Below are 21,670 nucleotides of genomic sequence, written 5' to 3' on the forward strand. Positions count from 1 at the left end.
CCCATTAAACAAATCCCATTTCCCCCTCCCTCAGCCCCTAGCAACCACCATTCTACTTTCTGAAACCGAAACAGTGATTAAAAATCTTCCAACAAACGAAAGCCCAGGACCAGATGGCTTCACAGGCAAATTCTATCAAACATTTAGAGAAGAGCTAACACCTATCCTTCTCAAACTCTTCCAAAATATAGCAGAGGGAGGAACACTCCCAAACTCCTTCTACGAGGCCACAATCACTATACAAAATTAATGCACTGAAATCTCTTGCATCCTATACACTAGTGATGAAAAATCTGAAAGTGAAATTAAGAAAACACTCCCATTTACCACTGCAACAAAAAGAATAAAATACCTAGGAATAAACCTACCTAAGGAGACAAAAGACCTGTATGCAGAAAACTATAAGACACTGATGAAAGAAATTAAAGATAATACAGATGGAGAGATATACCGTGTTCTTGGACTGGAAGAATCAACGTTGTGAAAATGACTATACTACCCAAAGCAATCTACAGATTCAATGCAATCCCTAACAAACTACCAATGGCATTTTTCACAGAACTAGAACAAAAAATTTCACAGTTTGAATGGAAACAAAAAAGACCCAGAATAACCAAAGCAATCTTAAGAAGGAAAAATGGAGCTGGAGGAATCAGGCTCCCTGACTTCAGACTATACTACAAAGCTACAGTAATCAAGACAGTATGGTACTGGCACAAAAATGGAAGTATAGATCAATGGAACAGGATGGAAAGCCCAGAGATAAACCCAGGCACATATGGTCACCTTATCTTTGATAAAGCAGGCAAGAATGTACAATGGAGAAAAGACAGCCTCTTTAATAAGTGGTGCTGGGAAAACTGGACAGCTACATGTACAAGAATGAAATTAGAACACTCCCTAAAACCATACACAAAAATAAACTCAAAATGGATTAAAGACCTAAATGTAAGGCCAGATACTATAAAACACTTAGAGGAAAACATAGGCAGAACACTCTATGACATAAATCACAGCAAGATCCTCTTTGAGCCACCTCCTAGAGAAATGGAAATAAAAACAAAAATAAACAAATGGGACCTAATGAAACTTAAAATCTTTTACACTGGAAAGGAAACCATAAACAAGACGAAACGAGAAGCCTTAGAATGGGAAAAAATATTTGCAAACGAAGCCACTGACAAAGGATTAATCTCCAAAATTTACAAGCAGCTCATGTAGCTCAATACCAAAAAAACAAACAACCCAATCCAAAAATGGGCAGAAGACCTAAACAGACATTTCTCCAAAGAAGATATACAGATTGCCAACAAACACATGAAAGAAAGCTCAACATCACTAATCATTAGAGACATGCAAATCAAAACCACAATGAGGTATCACCTCACACTGGTCAGAATGGCCCTTATCAAAAAATCTACAAACAATAAATGCTGGAGAGGGTGTGGAGAAAAGGGAACCCTCCTGCACTGTTCGTGGGAATGTAAATTGATACAGCCACTATGGAGAACAGTATGGAGGTTCCTTAAAAAACTAAAAATAGAGCTACCATGTGACCCAGCAAGCCCACTACTGGGCATATACCCTGAGAAAACCATAATTCAAAAAGAGTCATGTACCCCAATGTTCATTGCAGCACTATTTACAATAGCCAGGACATGTAAGCAACATAAGTGTTCATCGACAGATGAATGGATAAAGAAGATGTGGCACATATATACAGTGGAATATTACTCAGCCATAAACGGAAACAAAATTGAGTTATTTGTAGTGAGGTGGATGAACCTAGAGTCTGTCATACAGAGTGTAAGAAGTCAGAAAAAGAAAAACAAATACCATATGCTAACACATATATATGGAATCTAAAAAAAAAAAGGTTCTGAAGAACCTAGGGGCAGGAGAGGAATAAAGACACAGACAAACAGAATGGACCTGAGGACATGGGGAGGGGGAACGGTAATCTGGGCAGGAGAGAGAGTGCAATTGACATATGTACACTACCAAATGTAAAATAGATAGCTAGTGGGAAGCAGCTGCATAGCACATGGAGATCAGCTCCATGCTTTGTGACCACCTAGAGGGGTGGGATAGGGAGGGTGGGAGGGAGACACAAGAGGGAGGAGATGTGGGGATATATGTATAGATATAGCTGATTAACTTTGTTATACAGCAGCAACTAACACAACATTGGAAAGCAAGTACTCTCCAATAAAGATGTTAAAAAAAATTAAAAAAAACAACAACCAATGGATCACTGAAGAAATCAAAGAGGAAATAAAAAAATACCTAGAGACAAATGAAAATGAAAGCACAATGATCCAAACCTATGGGATACAGCAAAGGCAGTTCTAAGAAGGAAGTTTACAGCAATACAATCTTACCTCAGGAAACAAGAAAAATCTCAAATAAACAACCTAACCTTACACCTAAAGCAGCTAGAGAAAGAAAAACAAACAAAACCTGAAGTTAGCAGAAGGAAAGAAATCATAAAGATCAGAGCAGAAATAAATGAAATAGACACAAAGAAAACAATGGCAAAGTTCAATGAAACTAAAAGATGGTTATTTGAAAAGATAAAGAAAATTAATAAACCTTTAGCCAGACTCATCAAGAAAAAAAGGGAGGGACTTCCCTGGTGGCGCTGTGATTAAGACTCCGTGCTTCCAACGCAGGAGGCCCGGGTTTGATCCCTGGTCAGGGAACTAGATCCCACATGCATGTCACAACTAAGAATTCGTATGCCACAACTAAGCAGCCTGCGTGCTGCAACTAAGGAGCTGGCAATCCACAGCTAAGGAGTCCACGTGCCTCAACTAAAGGAGCCCATGTGCTGTAACTAAGGAGCCCACCTGCCACAACTAAGACCCCACACAACCAAATAAAAGAAAAAAAGGAAAAAAGAAAAGAAAGGAAAAGGACTCAGATCAGTAAAATTAGAAATGAAAAAGGAGAAGTTACAACTGACACCACAGAAATACAAAGGATCATAAGAGACTACTACAAACAACTGTATGCCAATAAAATAGACAACCTGGAAGAAATGGACAAATTCTTAGAAAGGTACAATCTCCCAAGACTAAACCAGGAAGAAATAGAAAATATGAACAGGGCTTCCCTGGTGGCGTAGTGGTTGAGAGTCTGCCTGCCAATGCAGGGGACATGGGTTCGAGCCCTGGTCTGGGAGGATCCCACATGCCGCGGAGCAACTAGGCCCGTGAGCCACAACTACTGAGCCTGCGCGTCTGGAGCCTGTGCTCCGCAACAAGAGAGGCCGTGACAGTGAAAGGCCCGCACACCGCAATGAAGAGTGGCCCCCGCTTGCCGCAACTAGAGAAAGCCCTCGCACAGAAACTAAGACCCAACACAGCCAAAAATAAATAAATAAATTAATTAATTAATTAAATAAAACAAAGAGCAACAACCAAAAAAAACTACTATACTCTAAAAAAAAAAAAAAAAAAAAGAAAATATGAACAGACAAATCACAAGCACTGAAATTGAAACTGTGGTTAAAAAACTCCCAACAAACAAAAGTCCAGGACCTGATGGCTTCACAGGTGAATTCTATCAAACATTTAGAGGAGAGCTAACACCTATCCTTTTGAAACTGTTCCAAAATACTGCAGAGGAAGGAAAACTCCCAAACTCATCCTGTGAGGCTACCATCACCCTGATACCAAAACCAGACAAAGATACCATAAAGAAAGAAAATTATAGGTCAGTATCACTGATGAACATAGATGCAAAAATCCTCAACAAAATACTAGCAATCCGAATCCAACAATACATGAAAAGGATCATACACCATGATCAGGTGGGATTTATCCCAGGGATGCAAGGATTTTCAAGAAGTTAGACTGTCACTGCTTGTAGATAACATGATACTATACATAGAAAATCCTGAAGATGCTACCAGAAAACTACTAGAGGTCATCAATGAATTAGGTAAAAGTTGCAGGTTACAAAATTAATACACAGAAATCTGTTGCATTCCTATACACTAACAATGAAAGATCAGAAAGAAAAATTCAAGAAACAACCCCATTTACCATCACATCAAAAAGAATAAAATATCTAGGAGTAAACCTACCTAAGGAAACAAAAGACCTGTACTCCAAAAACTATAAGAAGCTGATGAAAGAAATCAAAGACAACACAAACAGATGAAAAGATATACCATGTTCTTGGATTGGAAGAATCAATATTGTCAAAATGACTATACTACCAAGGCAATCTACAGATTCAGTGCAATCCCTATCAAATTTCCAATGGCATTTTTCACAGAACTAGAACAAAAAACATTAAAATCTGTATGGAGAAACAAAAGACCCCGAATAGCCAAAGCAATCTTGAGAAAGAAAAATGGAGCTGGAGGAATCAGTCTCCCTGACTTCAGACTATACTACAAAGCTACAGTCATCAAAACAGTATGGTACTGGCACAAAAACAGACATATCAATCAATAGAACAGGATAGAAAGCCCAGAAATCAACCCACGCACCTATGGTCAATTAATCTATAACAAAGGAGGCCAAACTATACAATGGTGGAAAGACAGTCTCTTCAAAAAATGGTGCTGGGAAAACTGACAGCTACACACAAAAAAATGAATTTAGAACACTCCCTAACAGCATACACAAAAATAAACTCAAAATGGATTAAAGACCTAAATGTGAGACTGGACATTTTAAAACTCTTAGATGAAAACATAGGCAGAACACTCTGACATAAATCACAGCAATATTTTTTTCAATCCGTCTCCCACAATGATGGAAAAAAAAACAAAAATAAACAAATGGGACCTAATTAAACTTCAAAGCTTTTGCACAGCAAAGGAAACCATAAACAAAATGAAAAGACAACCCACAGATGGGGAGAAAATATTTGCAAATGATGTGACCAACAAGGGATTCGTCTCCAAAATTTACAAACAGCAGCTTAATATCATCAAAACAAACAACCCAATCCAAAAATGGGCAGAAGACCTAAATAGACATTTCTCCAAAGAAGACATACAGATGGCCAAGAGGCACATGAAAAGATGTTCAACATCACTAATTATTAGAGAAATGTATATCAAAACTACAATGAGATATCACCAGTTAAAATGGCTATCATTCAAAAATCCACAAACAATAAATGCTGGAGCAGATGTGCAGAGAAGGAAACCCTTCTACACTGTTGGTGGGAATGTAAATTGGTGCAGCCACTATGGAGAACAGTATGGAGGTTCCTTAAAAAACTAAAAATAGAGCTACCATATGATCCAGCAATCCAACTCCTGGGCATATATCTGGAGAAAAATGTGGTTCGAAAGGATACGTGCACCCCAGTGTCCATTGCAACACTGTTTACAATAGCCAAGGAATGGAAGCAACTTAAATGTCCATCGACAGAGGAATGGATAAAGAAGATGTGGTACATATATACAAGGAAATATTACTCAGTCATTAAAAAGAATGAAATAATGCCATTTGCAGCAACATGGACAGACCTAGGGATTGTCATAATGAGTGAAGTAAGTCAGACAGAGAAAGAGAAATATCATATATCACTTATAAGCAGAATCTAAAAGGAAATGATACAAATGTATTTACTTACAAAACAGAAACAGATTCACAGACTTAGAGAACAAACTTACGGTTACCAGGGGGAAAGGGTGGGGGGAAGGGATAGTTAGGGAATTGGGGATTGACACATACACACGGCTATATTTAAAATGGAGGGACTTCCCTGGTGGCACAGTGGTTAAGAGTCTGCTTGCCAATGCAGGGGACACGGGTTCTAGCCCTGGTCTGGGAAGATCCCACATGCTGTGGAGCAACTAAGCCTGTGAGCCACAACTACTGAGCCCATGTGCCACAACTACTGAAGCCTGTGAACCTAGAGTCCATGCTCTGCAACAAGAGAAACCACCGCAGTGAGAAGCCTGCACACCACAATGAAGGGAGGGAGATGCAAGAGGGAAGAGATATGGGAACATATGCATATGTGTAACTGATTCACTTTCTTATAAAGCAGAAACTAACACATCACTGTAAAGCAATTATACTCCCATAAAGATGTTAAGAAAAAAGAGTAGCCCCCACTCGCTGCAACTAGAGAAAGCTCGTGTGCAGCAACGAAGACTGAATGCAGCCAAAAATAAATAAATAAATAAATTTGAAAGATATATCCATCTAGAACCTCAGAGTGTGAATTTATTTGAAATTAGGGTCTTTGCTGATGCAATTAAGGTAAAGACCTTGAGGTAAGATCATTCTGATCTAATGACAAGTGTCCTTATACAAGAAGACTGGGGACATCCTTGGCAGTCCAGTGGTTAAGACTCCCCGCTTCCACTGCAGGGGTCACGGGTTCGATCCATGTTCGGGGAACTAAGATCCCACGTGCTGCGTGGCCAAAAAAAAAAAAAGGATAACAAACACTGAGCTACTGTATAGCACAGGGACCTCTGCTCAATATTATGTAACTACCTAAATGGGAAAAGAATTTGAAAAAGAGTACATACATGTATACGTATAACTGAATAACTTTGCTGTATGCCCGAAACTATCACAACATTGTTAATCAACTATACTCCAATATAAAATGAAAAGTTAAAAACATAGATCTGGAGATCCAGGCAAGATGGCGGAAGAGTAAGACGCAGAGATCACCTTCCTCCCCACAGATACATCAGAAATACATCTACACATGGAACTGCTCCTATAGAACACCCACTGAACGCTGGCAGAAGATGTCAGACCTCCCAAAAGGCAAGAAACTCCCCACGTACCTGGGTAGGGCAAAAGAAAAAAGAAAAAACGAGACAAAAGAATAGGGAAAGGACCTGCACCAGCGGGAGGGAGCTGTGAAGGAGGAAAGGTTTCCACACACTAGGAAGCCCCTTCGCGGGCGGAGACTGCGAGTGGCAGGGGGGGAAGCTTCGGAGCCACGGAAGAGAGCGCAGCCACAGGGGTGTGGAGGGCAAAGCGGAGAGATTCCCGCACAGAGGACCGGTGCCAACTAGCACTCACCAGCCCGAGAGGCTTGTCTGCTCACCCGCCGGGGCAGGCGGGGGCTGGGAGCTGAGGCTCGGGCTTCGGTCGGATCGCAGGGAGAGGACTGGGGTTGGCAGCGTGAACACAGCCTGAAGGGGTTAGTGCACCACGGCTAGCCGGGAGGGAGTCTGGAAAAAGGTCTGGAGCTGCCGAACAGGCGAGAGACTTTTTCTTGCCTCTTTGTTTCCTGGTGCGTGAGGAGAGGGGATTCAGAGCGCCGCCTAAACGAGCTCCAGAGACGGGCGCAAGCTGCAGCTATCAGCGTGGAACCCAGAGACGGCATGAGACGCTAAGGCTGCTGCTGCCGCCACCAAGAAGCCTGTGTGCAAGCACAGGTCACTATCCACACCACCCCTCCCAGGAGCCTGTGCAGCCCGCCACTGCCAGGGTCCCGTGATCCAGGGACAACTTCCCCGGGAGAACGCATGGCGTGCCTCAGGCTGCTGCAACGTCACGCCAGCCTCTGCCGCTGCAGGCTCGCCCCACATCCATACCCTTCCCTCCCCCCAGCTGGAGTGAGCCAGAGCCCCCGAAGCAGCTGCTCCTTTAACCCCGTCCTATGTGAGGGAAGAACAGACGCCCTCAGGCGACCTACACCCAGAGGCGGGTCCAAATCCAAAGCTGAACCCCGGGAGCTGTGCGAACACAGAAGAGGAAGGGAAATTTCTCCCAGCAGCCTCAGAAGCAGCGGATTAAAGGTCCACAAACAACTTGATGTACCTGCATCTGTTGAATATCTGAATAGACAACGAATCATCCCAAATTGAGGAGGTGGACTCTGGGAGCAAGATATATTATTTTTTCCCCTTTTCCTCTTTTTCTGAGTGTGTATCTGTATGCTTCTGTGTGAGATTTTGTCTGTATAGCTTTGCTTTCACCATTTGACCCAGGGTTCTGTCCGTCCGTTTATTTTTTAGTTTTTTTTTGTTTTTGCTTAAAAAAATTTTTTTCTTAACAATTATTTTTTATTTTAATAACTTTATTTTATCTTACTTTATTTTATTTGATTTTATCCTCTTTCTTTCTTTCGTTCTATATTTTCTCCCTTTTATTCTGAGCCGTGTGGATGAAAGGCTCTTGGTGCTCCAGCCAGGCATCAGGGCTGTGCCTCTGAGGTGGGAGAACCAACTTCAGGACACTGGTCAACAAGAGACCTCCCAGCTCCACATAATACCAAACAGCAAAAATCTCCCAGAGATCTCCATCTCAACACCAAGACCCAGCTTCACTCAACAACCAGCAAGCTACAGTGCTGGACACCCTATGCCAAACAACTAGCAAGACAGGAACACAGCCCCATCTATTAGCTGAGAGGCTGCCTAAAATCATAATAAGGCCACAGACACCCCAAAACACACCACGAGACGTGGACCTGCCCATCAGAAAGACAAGATCCAGCCTCATCTACCAGAACACAGGCACTAATCCCCTCCACCAGGAAGCCTATACAACCCACTGAACCAACCTCAGCCACTGGGGACAGGTACCAAAAACAATAGGAACTACGAACCTGCAGCCTGAGAAAAGGAGACCCCAAACACAGTAAGATAAGCAAAATGAGAAGACAGAAAAACACACAGCAGATGATGGAGCAAGGTAAAAACACATCAGACCTAACAAATGAAGAGGAAATAGGCAGTCTACCTGACAAAGAATTCAAAATAATGATAGTAAAGATGATCCATAATCTTGGAAAGAGAATAGACAAAATGCAAGAAACATTTAACAAGGACCTAGAAGAACTAAAGAGGAACCAAGCAACAATGAAAAACACAATAAATGAAATTAAAAATACTCTAGACGGGATCAATAGCAGAATAACTGAGGCAGAAGAACGGATAAGTGACCTGGAAGATAAAATGGTGGAAATAACTACTGCAGAGCAGAATAAAGAAAAAAGAATGAAAAGAACTGAGGACAGTCTCAGAGACCTCTGGGACAACATTAAACGCACCAACATTCGAATTATAGGGGTCCCAGAAGAAGAAGAGAAAAAGAAAGGGACTGAGAAAATATTTGAAGAGATTATAGTTGAAAACTTCCCTAATATGGGAAAGGAAATAGTTAATCAAGTCCTGGAAGCACAGAGAGTCCCATACAGGATAAATCCAAGGAGAAACACGCCAAGACACATATTAATCAAACTATCAAAAATTAAATATAAAGAAAACATAATAAAAGCAGCAAGGGAAAAACAAGAAATAACACACAAGGGAATCCCCATAAGGTTAACAGCTGATCTTTCAGCAGAAACTCTGCAAGCCAGAAGGGAGTGGCAGGACATACTTAAAGTGATGAAGGAGAAAAACGTACAAGCAAGATTACTCTACCCAGCAAGGATCTCATTCAGATTTGATGGATTAATTAAAACCTTTACAGACAAGCAAAACCTGAGAGAGTTCAGCACCACCAAACCAGCTTTACAACAAATGCTATAGGAACTTCTCTAGGCAAGAAACACAAGAGAAGGAAAACACCTACAATAACAAACCCAAAACATTTAAGAAAATGGTCATAGGAACATACATATCGATAATTACCTTAAATGTAAATGGATTAAAGGCTCCCACCAAAAGACACAGACTGGCTGAATGGATACAAAAACAAGACCCATATATATGCTGGCTACAAGAGACCCACTTCAGACCTAGAGACACATACAGACTGAAAGTGAGGGGATGGAAAAAGTTATTCCATGCAAATGGAAATCAAAAGATAGCTGGAGTAGCAATTCTCATATCAGACAAAATAGACTTTAAAATAAAGACTATTACAAGAGACAAAGAAGGACACTATATAATGATCAAGGGATCGATCCAAGAGGAAGGTATAACAATTGTAAATATCTATGCACCCAACATAGGAGCACCTCAATATATAAGGCAAATACTAACAGCCATAAAAGGGGAAATTGACAGTAACACAATCATAGTAGGGGACTTTAACACCCCACTTTCACCAATGGACAGATCATCAAAAATGAAAATAAATAAGGAAACACAAGCTTTAAATGACACATTAAACACGATGGACTTAATTGATATTTATAGGGCATTCCACCCAAAAACAACAGAATACACATTTTTCTCAAGTGCTCATGGAACATTCTCCAGGATAGATCATATATTGGGTCACAAATCAAGCCTTGGTAAATTTAAGAAAATTGAAATCGTATCAAGTATCTTTTCTGACCACAACGCTATGAGACTAGATATCAATTACAGGAAAAGATCTGTAAAAAATACAAACACATGGAGGCTACACAATACACTACTTAATAACGAAGTGATCACTGAAGAAATCAAAGGGGAAATCAAAAAATACCTAGAAACAAATGACAATGGAGACACGACGACCCAAAGCCTACGGGATGCAGCAAAAGCAATTCTAAGAGGGAAGTTTATAGCAATACAAGCCTACATCAAGAAACAGGAAACATCTCGAATAAACAACCTAACCTTGCACCTAAAGCAATCAGAGAAAGAAGAACAAAAAAACCCCAAAGCTAGCATAAGGAAAGAAATCATAAAGATCAGATCAGAAATAAATGAAAAAGAAATGAAGGAGACAATAGCAAGGATCAATAAAACTAAAAGCTGGTTCTTTGAGAAGATAAACAAAATTGATAACCCATTAGCCAGACTCATCAAGAGAAAAAGGGAGAAGACTCAAATCAATAGAATTAGAAATGAAAAAGGAGGAGTAACCGCTGACACTGCAGAAATACAAATGATCATGAGAGATTACTACAAGCAACTCTATGCCAATAAAGTGGACAATTTGGAGGAAATGGACAGATTCTCAGAAATGCACAACCTGCCGAGACTGAACCAGGAACAAATAGAAAATATGAACAGACCAATCACAAGCACTGATATTGAAACTGTGATTAAAAATCTTCCAACAAACAAAAGCCCAGGCCCAGATGGCTTCACAGGCGAATTCGATCAAACATTTAGAGAAGAGCTAACACCTATCCTTCTCAAACTCTTCCAGAATATTGCAGAGGGAGGAACACTCCCAAATGCATTCAACGAGGCCACCATCACCCTGATACCAAAACCAGAAAAAGATGTCACAAAGAAAGAAAACTACAGGCCAATATCACTGATGAACATAGATGCAAAAATCCTCAACAAAATACTAGCAAACAGAATCCAACAGCACATTAAAAGGATCATACACCATGATCAAGTGGGGTTTATTCCAGGAATGCAAGGATTCTTCAATATACGCAAATCAATCAACGTGATACATCATATTAACAAATTGAAGGAGAAAAACCATATGATCACCTCAATAGATGCAGAGAAAACTTTCGACAAAATTCAACACCCATTTATGATAAAAGCCCTGCAGAAAGTAGGCATAGAGAGAACTTTCCTCAACATAATAAAGGCCATATATGACAAACCCACAGCCAACATTGTCCTCAACGGTGAAAAACTGAAACCATTTCCACTAAGATCAGGAACAAGACAAGGTTGCCCACTCTCACCACTATTATTCAACATAGTTTTGGAAGTGTTAGCCACAGCAATCAGAGAAGACAAAGAAATAAAAGGAATCCAAATCAGAAAAGAAGAAGTAAAGCTGTCACAGTTTGCAGATGACATGATACTATACATAGAGCATCCTAAAGATGCTACCAGAAAACTACTAGAGCTAATCAATGAATTTGGTAAAGTAGCAGGATACAAAATTAATGCACAGAAATCTCTTGCATTCCTATACACTAATGATGAAAAATCTGAAAGTGAAATTAAGAAAACACTCCCGTTTACCATTGCAACAAAAAGAATAAAATATCTAGGAATAAACCTACCTAAGGCGATCAAAGACCTGTATGCAGAAAATTATAAGACACTGATGAAAGAAATTAAAGATGATACAAATAGATGGAGAGATATACCATGTTCTTGGATTGGAAGAATCAACATTGTGAAAATGACTCTACTACCCAAAGCAATCTACAGATTCAATGCAATCCCTATCAAACTACCACTGGCATTTTTCACAGAACTAGAACAAAAAATTTCACAATTTGTATGGAAACACAAAAGACCCCGAATAGCCAAAGCAATCTTGAGAACGAAAAATGGAGCTGGAGGAATCAGGCTCCCTGACTTCAGACTATATTACAAAGCTACAGTAATCAAGACAGTTTGGTACTGGCACAAAAACAGAAACATACACCAATGGAACAGGATAGAAAGCCCAGAGATAAACCCACGCACATATGGTCACCTTATCTTTGATAAAGGAGGCAAGCATATACAGTGGAGAAAAGACAGCCTCTTCAATAAGTGGTGCTGGGAAAACTGGACAGGTACATGTAAAAGTATGAAATTAGAACACTCCCTGACACCACACACAAAAATAAACTCAAAATGGATTAAAGACCTAAGTGTAAGGCCAGACACTATCAAACTCTTAGAGGAAAACATAGGCAGAACACTCTATGACATAAATCACAGCAAGATCCTTTTTGACCCAGCTGCTAGAGAAATGGAAATAAAAACAGAAATAAACAAATGGGACCTAATGAAACTTAAAACCTTTTGCACAGCAAAGGAAACCATAAACAAGACCAAAAGACAACCCTCAGAATGGGAGAAAATATTTGCAAATGAAGCACGGACAAAGGATTAATCTCCAAAATTTAGAAGCACCTCATGCAGCTCAATATCAAAAAAACAAACAACCCAATCCAAGAATGGGCAGAAGACCTAAATAGACATTTCTCCAAAGAAGATATACAGATTGCCAACAGGCACATGAAAGCATGCTCAACATCATTAATCATTAGAGAAATGCAAATCAAAACTACAATGAGATATCATCTCACATCGGTCAGAATGGCCATCATCAAAAAATCTAGAAACAATAAATGCTGGAGAGGGTGTGGAGGAAAGGGAACACTCTTGCAGTGTTGGTGGGAATGTAAATTGATACAGCCACTATGGAGAACAGTATGGAGGTTCCTTAAAAAACTAAAAATAGAACTACCATACGACCCAGCAATCCCACTCTTGGGCATATACCCTGAGAAAACCATAATTCAAAAAGATTCATGTACCAAAATGTTCATTGCCGCTCTATTTACAATAGCCAGGACATGGAAGCAACCTAAATGTCCATCATCGGATGAATAGAAAAAGAAGATGTGGCACATATATACAATGGAATATTACTCAGCCATAAACAGAAACGAAATGGAGTTATTTGTAGTGAGGTGGATGGAGTTAGAGTCTGTCATACAGAGTGAAGTAAATCAGAAAGATAAAAACAAATACAGTATGCTAACACATATATATGGGATCTAAGGGATAAAAAAAAAAAAGGCCATGAAGAACCTAGTGGCAGGATGGGAATAATGACACAGACCTACTAGAGAATGGACTTGAGGATATGGGGAGGGGGAAGGGTAAGCTGTGACAAAGTGAGAGAGTGGCATGGACATATATACACTACCAAACGTAAAAGAGATAGCTAGTGGGAAGCAACCGCATAGCGCAGGGAGATCAGCTCTGTGCTTTGTGACCGCCTTGGGGGGTGGGATGGGGAGGGTTGGAGGGGGGAGATGCAGAAGGGAGGATGTGTGGGAACATATGTATATGTATGACTGATTCACTTTGTTATAAAGCAGAAACTAACACCCCATTGCAAAGCAATTATACTCCAATAAAGATGTTTAAAAAAACAAACAAACATAGATCTTAAGCATATAAAAAGATAATCAAATTCACTTGTGATAAGAAAAACAAAATTAAAACAATACAGAAACATGGTATTTTGCCTATAGGATTAGCAATTACTGTATTGGTGAGGGAAACACACGCTTGCAAATATTGAAGGCAGGGGTATAAATGGTATAATCTCTAGGGAGAATATTTTGGCGAGATCTTTTAAAGTTCAAATGCACATACTTTTTGACTCAGCAATTTTGCTTCTAGGGATTTATTTTAGATATTTAAAGCTCTTGGAACAACAAAGCCAGTGCTGAAATATAAGCAGTGGCATTGCAATTCTACAAAGTAGTCACTGCAGCATTATTTGTTCTAGCTGAAAACTGGAAACAATCTAATTAAAGGACTAATTATATAAATTATAACATATGCAGGCAATGGAATAGGATGGAACTGTGAAAAATAAGGACAAACCTCTGCATACTCATATGGAAAAATCAGCATGATATATTAAATGATAATAGCCAAGTATAGAATATTATATAAATAGTATACTATCATTTGTGGTTTTTAAAAGTATATTTGTGTGTATATAATATGTATGTATATATACAATGTATTTATATGTATAGTTATATATATTTGCTTTATATGCATAGTCTCTCTGGAAGAATACACAACAAACTGATAATACTGATCATCTCTGAGGAGGAGAAACTGGTGGCTAGGGTCAAGAGTGCAAGAGAGGTTTTTTTTTTTTGGCCATATATCTTTTTGTATATTTTGAATTTTTGTACCATGAATTGCAATACTTATTTAAAAGAGGAATTACTAGTGAATAAAAGCAGAACATATTCCAGGTTAAAAAAAATTAAACAATACAGAAGGGTGTACAGTGAGAAGTTATAGCTGTCTTATCCCCATTCCCTGGAGGTAACTGCTATTCCAGGCCTCTCCCCTGAAGAGTCTGATTCGCATGTCTAAGGCTAGGCTGGGAATGTGTTTTTTTAAAACAATTTATTGAGGTTTATTGACATACAAAAAGCTGCACATAATTAATGTATACAATTTGATGAGTTTAGAGATAAATATCATTACCACAGTCTGTACCAGAAACATATCTATTACCTCCAAAAGTTTCCTCCTTCCTCTATTATCATTTCTTGTGATAAGTAAGAACACAAGATCTACTCTCTTAGCAAATTTTTCAGTATACAATACAATATAGGCACTATGCTGTGCAGTAGATCTCTAGGACTTATCTTGTATAACCAAAATTTTATACTCTTTGACTAAAACCTCCCCATTCCCCCCTCCCACCAGCTCCTGGCAAGCACCATTCTACTCTCTGCTTCTAAGAGTTTGACAATTTTAGATTCCTCACATAAGAGTATCATGAAGTGTTTGTCCTTTGGAGTCTGGCTCGTTTCACTCAGCATAAAGTTCTCCAGGTTCATCCATGTTGTCCCAAATGGCAGGATTTCCTTGATATTCCATTGTATGAATATACCACATTTTCTTTACCCACTCATCCAACAAGAGATACTTAGGTTGCTTCCAAGAACCCCAGGTGATTGTCATGATGGGAGGCAAGTTTAAGAAACACTGCTCTCGGGCTTCCCTGGTGGCGCAGTGGTTAAGAATCCGCCTGCCAATGCAGGGGACACGGGTTCGTGCCCCGGTCCGGGAAGATCCCACATGCCGCGGAGCGGCTAGGCCCGTGAGCCACAACTACTGAGCCTGCGCGTCTGGAGCCTGTGCTCCGCAACGGGAGAGGCCGCGACAGTGAGAGGCCCGCGCACCGCGATGAAGAGTGGCCCCCGCTTGCCGCAACTGGAGAGAGACCTTGCACAGAAACGAAGACCCAGCACAGCCAAAAATAAATAAATTAATTAATTAATTAAAAAAAAAAAAAGAAACACTGCTCTCTAGTCAGATCACACAGCATGACAATTTATTCCTAGCAAAATACAACCTAGAATGACTGATGGCAATTAAATCCTGACCAAGGCAAGGAAAAAGCCTTCCAGCCACAATGCCCCTCGGAATAGCTGAGCACCCTCGCTCCATTTCCACATCTATGATGACTGCTACCCTCTGAAGTAGAATGAGTTCCTGGCCCTAATTGGTCCAGTTCATTTGTTAACCTTGCAATTTTCCAGGAGACTAAAATTATTTAGGTGAGATTAAACAACAACATATGCAAACAACAAATCAGAAAAGGAGCACATTTGAGCTTTAAAGAAAGTAGGAGTTGAGATTCTGAACAACTACCTATAGCTTTTAATTGCTGGCTTACTGTTCAGTCCAACAAATACGAATTGAGGGACTACTAAATGCCAGGATGCAGACAGCACAGAGTAGCCCACTTAAACGTGAGAAGCTATAAGCACCTGTGTGTACCATGGGACCACAGAGGAAAGGCATCTAACCAGTCAGTGAGGTAATGCTTTCTAGAAGAAGCAACACCTATTTATAAAACTCAAGGGAAAACAGCTCCCTGAGAAAAGTTTATGAAATGTCTCATTTCCAATCACATGTAGTAGTCTACAGCAGTGGCTTTCAAATTGTGCTTCCCAAACCAGGATTATGGAGAATTGGACCAAATAACCAGACAGGACAGGTACTCCTATTTTCTCTTCAATCTGAGCTCATATTCTCCATTTTATCTATTTTATATTTTGGGTCTTTCAGAAAATATTTTATTAAAGAACATTTTCTATTAAAAACAACTATAATTATTTATCACTAGAATGTAAGCTCCAGGAAGGCCAGGATTTCTTGGTCTGTTTTGTTTACTGCTATACCTCCAGTGCATAGAACATAGGGAATCAATGAGCCATTTAGACTTTCAACCAATATTTAATGAGTCAGGCACTGATACATGCCAGGCACTGATCTAGGTGTGAAGATACAATAGTGAACAAGAGCCCCAAATTCCTGTCCTCATGGAGCTGACATTCTAGTGATTAATATTTCACGATAGGCACAGGGCCATAAAGAATATCTAGATTGTAAGCCTGTTAGTTGCAGTGATGGTATTATACCCATCTGGGTCTCTAGAATCCTGCCTGACCATAGAGAGCTTAATCCAGAGGCAATACCGCTTTCTGACCTCTGCAATACAACTTCCTCCAGGTCATCCCAAATGCCGTTGGGATGCTAGACTTGCTCCCATCTACCATGTTAAATACATCAAACTGGTGTCTGACTCAGGCAGGGCTCTGTGGTCCACTTTCTCCACCTGTTCTCAATTCCAAAGAAAAAGAAATCAGAGATGACAAGGAAGCATCACTTTATAAGAAAAGTCAAGGGGAGGATGTGTAAGTCTGCTTTAGCAATAGAAATATGGATGGTTTATATTTCAACTGCAAGGCCTATGTGCCTTGAAGTCTAATTACCTTAAAATTACAGACCAAAACTACTGTTGATGCAAATTTGCATCAACACTCTGTGGAGTTCAACAACCATTAAGAAATTAAACTGAAAAAAAAAAAGAAATTAAACTGATAACCACAAAGCTAGGAATAATGTCAAATTAAAAAGTAAGAATAGGGACTTCCCTGGTGGTCCAGTGGGTAAGAATCCACCTTCCAATGCTGGGGACGTGGGTTCCATCCCTGATCGGGGAACTAAGATCCCACACGCCAAACTAGAGAGCCCGTGTATCACAACTACAGAGCCCATGTGCTCTGGTGCCTGCAAGCCACATCTAGAGAGAAGCCTGCATACCGCAACAGAGACTGCATGCCACAACAAAAGATCCCACGTGCCGCAACCAAGACCTGATGCAGCCAAAAATAAGTAAATAAATATTTTTAAAAATAAATAAATAAAACATAAGAATAGCAGCAATCGTAAACCACAGTCAATTCAGGGCAACATTGACAAAGTGGCCTTCCCTCTCAGCTGTAGGAGTTTCAGTTATCTATATACACACGCACGGTAGAGTCTTTGCCATTAAATACTGCAGTCAAGCTAGAGGTGGTAGAATACTGATCCAGTGTTCAGTAAAGGCTATTAAAGGTGTTAATTTTGTGAATACTCAATTTCAGTACCCTTAAACTGCTCTCAGGCTGCCAAGAGCTAGCCCATTTCCGTAGGTGAAACTGCTTGTCACATGTAAGAAAGAAGACTTAGATTTATTTAATCTGTTGTGGCTCATTTAGGGGCTGGAGACTCTGAGCATAACTTTTGTAATCAGCAGATACAGCAGGAACTTCAGCATCCAGTGGACCTATGCTCAAATTGAAGTGGTAGGGCATATCATGGGCAAGTCACTTAACTTCCTCATTTATAAAATGGAGATTTTGCTATATTCCTACCTAATTGTAAGACTTTGAAATTATTTATATAAAATACCTAGCATACAGGTTCTGAAAAAGTCATTATGAAATAAAGCGTAGCCTGTTTATTCTGCAGACATGAAGCCTATAGTACATATTACTCTCTGCAGGTCCTCAGAAATCATTTGAAACAAGTAGATTCCAGAATAGGCACTTGCTCTGCCCAAAGCAAAATCTTGCAGTATTGAAAAATCAGAAGGCCTGATGAAAGGTATTCTTAGGAATAAGAGGAGAACAAAAGTCCAAGGTAGCTTTTGGGTTACCTTGGAAAGGAAGACAGGAATTGCAGGGAGGACAGTGATGGTGAGAAATTTCTAAGAGTCCTTGAACTAGGGGCTGCAGCTAACATAAATGAATGAAAGTGGTTAAGAAAATCAACTGCTAGAAAATTTTTTTTCCTAAACTATGCTGTGGGTGTTAACAATATAAACATGCAAAATATTGGAGTTAACATTTTAAATTCAAAATTAAAAACAAAAGTTCAAAATAGAAAAATTTAATCATTACATTTTTGCGTCTGATTTATTCTCCTTTGACTTGGAACAGGAGGTCTGATGCTTTTCTTATGTACCAAGAGGTCAATGTTAGGTCTTATATTTTTGTGTTACAATGTGCACTAAAGAATTTAGCCTTGAATCCTTTTACTGGGAATGATTTTTATCCTATTTCATAATGGAAAACAGCTGCTTAGAAATGTAGGAATTTCCAAACACACATAGATGTCTTGCACAGTGTTTTTTATATTTAGGGTTACTACTCCTGAGATATTTGTAGAATTCTGGTATTTCAGTGACATCATGCTTCACTTTCAGTACCATAGCACAGCAATTCAGTATCTCCACTGTAGCTATTCTTTCACACCATGAATATCAATTGAGAAAGGTTAACTGAACTATTACATTAATTCATTTTCATAGAATATAATGTCAGAAAACCTTTTCTGGAATTCAATAGACAACTCCACAATTGGGGGAATGTAATTCAGGCCATCACATTCATTTCTTGGGAAACAATTTCAGCAAAGTCAGCCAGTCTATCTCCTGCCAAATTAGTTTCCCAAAGGCATAATTTTGCTAGGAATGAGCAAATACAACCACACATTTGGAAGGTATTTCTGAACAACCTTGTTTTTATTCAAAGTGAATTGTAATGTCAACCAAACAGGTCAAATATATTATTTCAGTCTTTGATGGTGTGCTGAATGCCTTTTGGATACCAAATAAGTAATTTTTTCCAGTATCTTCAATACCATACCTCAACTAGGTCAATTAATCTCCATAATAGGGAAGATTTCCATGACATGAATCTAATAATTCACCAAGCAAAGTATTCAACTATGTTTGGTGCAAACCACAATGTTAATTACCAGTTCTTGACATGATTCATTTTGAACATTTTTGCACAAAAAGTGGAATCCTAAGGAGCGATACAATGAACAGCTTTAAGTCTTTGTAAAGTGTTTCTGAAAAAAATTGAAGTTTCCTAAGTCCAACAGTAACACTATTGCAGAAGCACCATCTGTAGTCATATTCACTAATTTTGACCAATCTATACTAAAAATTTCAAGACTTTTCTCAACATACAAAATCCAAGTATTTCTAGATGTACCCGTCAGAGGCAAGTCCAAAAGAGTTAGACTGCATCAAAATTATAGGTGTGGAGGTTCTTAAACTTTAGGGTGTATCAGAATCAGTTGGAGGGCTTATTAAAACAAATTAACAAGGCTCATCTCCAGTAGGTCTGGGGTAAGGCCTGAGAATCTGCATGTATAACAAGTTTCCAGGTGGTACAGTGCTGTTGATTAGGGACCATACATTGAGAACTACTGGCTAGACACATAGCTAAGTGTACCTTTAAATGCATAGTGTTTATATCTGCTGTAACCAGTTGTAATCTAAAACTTTACAATTTAACTTCTTGACACAATGTCACAAAAATTTTCAGCCATCAATTTTTAACATCCTGAGCAACAGTATCTACTACCTTTGCAAATGCTTGTTTATAATGTAAATTCTGCTGTACTCAACACTCTTTTCTTAAACGACTACCTACAAAAGGCTTTCAAGCCCTGGTAATTTTTTCATGTAATATATAATTGCATTTCATGGCAGTATTACTTAATTGTCTGTATTCAAAAACAACCTATTGAAATTCCAAGCCCTTTTTCAAGTTCTTTTTGTTTCAGCACTCATCATTCTTGTATACTGGTCATATTTCTTACAATGGTTTATTTTTAAATGGTATCTTAAATTGTAGTCTTTCAACAAACACATTTTATTTAGATATAGAGGAATACTCATCACTTCCACTAGGAAATAGGCTCCCTTTGATTTTCCTTTAAATATATGACCTTCCTGTATAGATAATTCTTCTTTTTTTCACTTTTCACAGATATGGGCACAAGAAATATTTCATATTCTTCAAAACTACTATAAAAAAGTACAAGCACAACAATCAATGGTGTCTTAGTTATCTATTTCTGTATTAACAAATTACCCCCAAAACTTAGTGGCTTAAAAAGCATTTATTTTCTCATAGTATCTGTGAGCGTGGCTTAATGGGGTTCTTTGGCTCAGGGTCTCTCACAGGCTGCAATCAAGGTGTCAGCTGGGGCTGCAGTCATCTCAAGGCTTGGCTGGGGAAGGATCCACTTCCAAGCTCACTCACGTGGCTGTTGGCAGGATTCAGTTCCTTGTGGGCTGTTGGACTGAGGGCCTCAGCTCCTCACTGGTTGTTGGTCAGAGGCTTCCCTCAGTTACTTGTCACGTGGGCCTCTCCAGAGGGCAGCCCACAACACGGCAGCTTGCTTCATCAGAGTGATCAAGCAAGAAATGCCAGAGAGAGAGAGAGAGAGAGAGAGAGAACAAACAAGATGGAAGTCGCAGTTTCTTATAACCTAATCTTGGAAGTGACATCTCATCACTTTTGCTGTAGTCTGTTCATTAAAAACAAGTCACTAAGTCCAGCCCACACACAGGGGGTGAGGGTAGATTAAACAAGAGTGTGAATACCAGGAGGCGGGAATCACTTGGAGCCATGTATGAAGAAGATGGTTATCATGAAAGGCAAGTGGCACTTGGTCACTGTGTCAGGGAGACACCATGGATCGGTAGAGACTCCAATAAATGAAGACCACGTAGCTCGGCAAAAGGGGACAACCAGTGTTGCGAGAGGATCTGATATTTCAAGAGTGGTTGGAAAGTCAGAATTCTTGGTAACGTTTCACAATTTTTAAAATGTTGGCAACAAATTCATATTTGTTAAAAAAGAAATGCGTTTGTAAAATGCAAGTTAAATGATAGAAGGAAATGAAAAATCATTCAACTAGATGATGCCTTAATATTCAACCCAAACCCACTATTTGACTTTAGATTCTGATGAACACTATTGATCAATGAAAATCAATGAAGTTCTTTTAAAAAAATGTGTGGTGCTATGGGCTGCCAGTTTGCCATCCCTGCCATAACCTTTGGGATTTTCTTTGTGGTATAGATGAAAGGGCAAAGGTTTTGGTGTCTGAAATGCAAACTGTGGTTCTGCCACTTCCACTATGTCCTTGGGCCTATGACAAGAGCCAGAGAAAAGATACTCC

General features: G+C 39.4%; 1 protein-coding gene across 9 annotated transcripts in view; it reads right to left on the minus strand.

The window, feature by feature from the left end:
* Nucleotides 1–21,670, minus strand: part of FAM120C (family with sequence similarity 120 member C) — a 175,759-nt gene that overhangs the window by 146,220 nt on the left and 7,869 nt on the right. Inside the window, exon 2 of one of the 9 annotated variants that reach the window (XM_082376569.1) lies at nt 20,584–20,884. The exons of 7 other annotated variants lie outside the window; for them this stretch is intronic. In XM_082376569.1, the coding sequence (XP_082232695.1) occupies nt 20,834–20,884 (51 nt within the window). In that variant the 3' untranslated portion in view covers nt 20,584–20,833. One more of the 9 variants, XM_082376568.1, reaches the window with a different exon arrangement.

The sequence above is a fragment of the Balaenoptera borealis genome (assembly GCF_965194805.1).
Source record: "Balaenoptera borealis genome assembly, chromosome: X".
NCBI classification, from domain to species: Eukaryota; Metazoa; Chordata; class Mammalia; order Artiodactyla; family Balaenopteridae; genus Balaenoptera; species Balaenoptera borealis.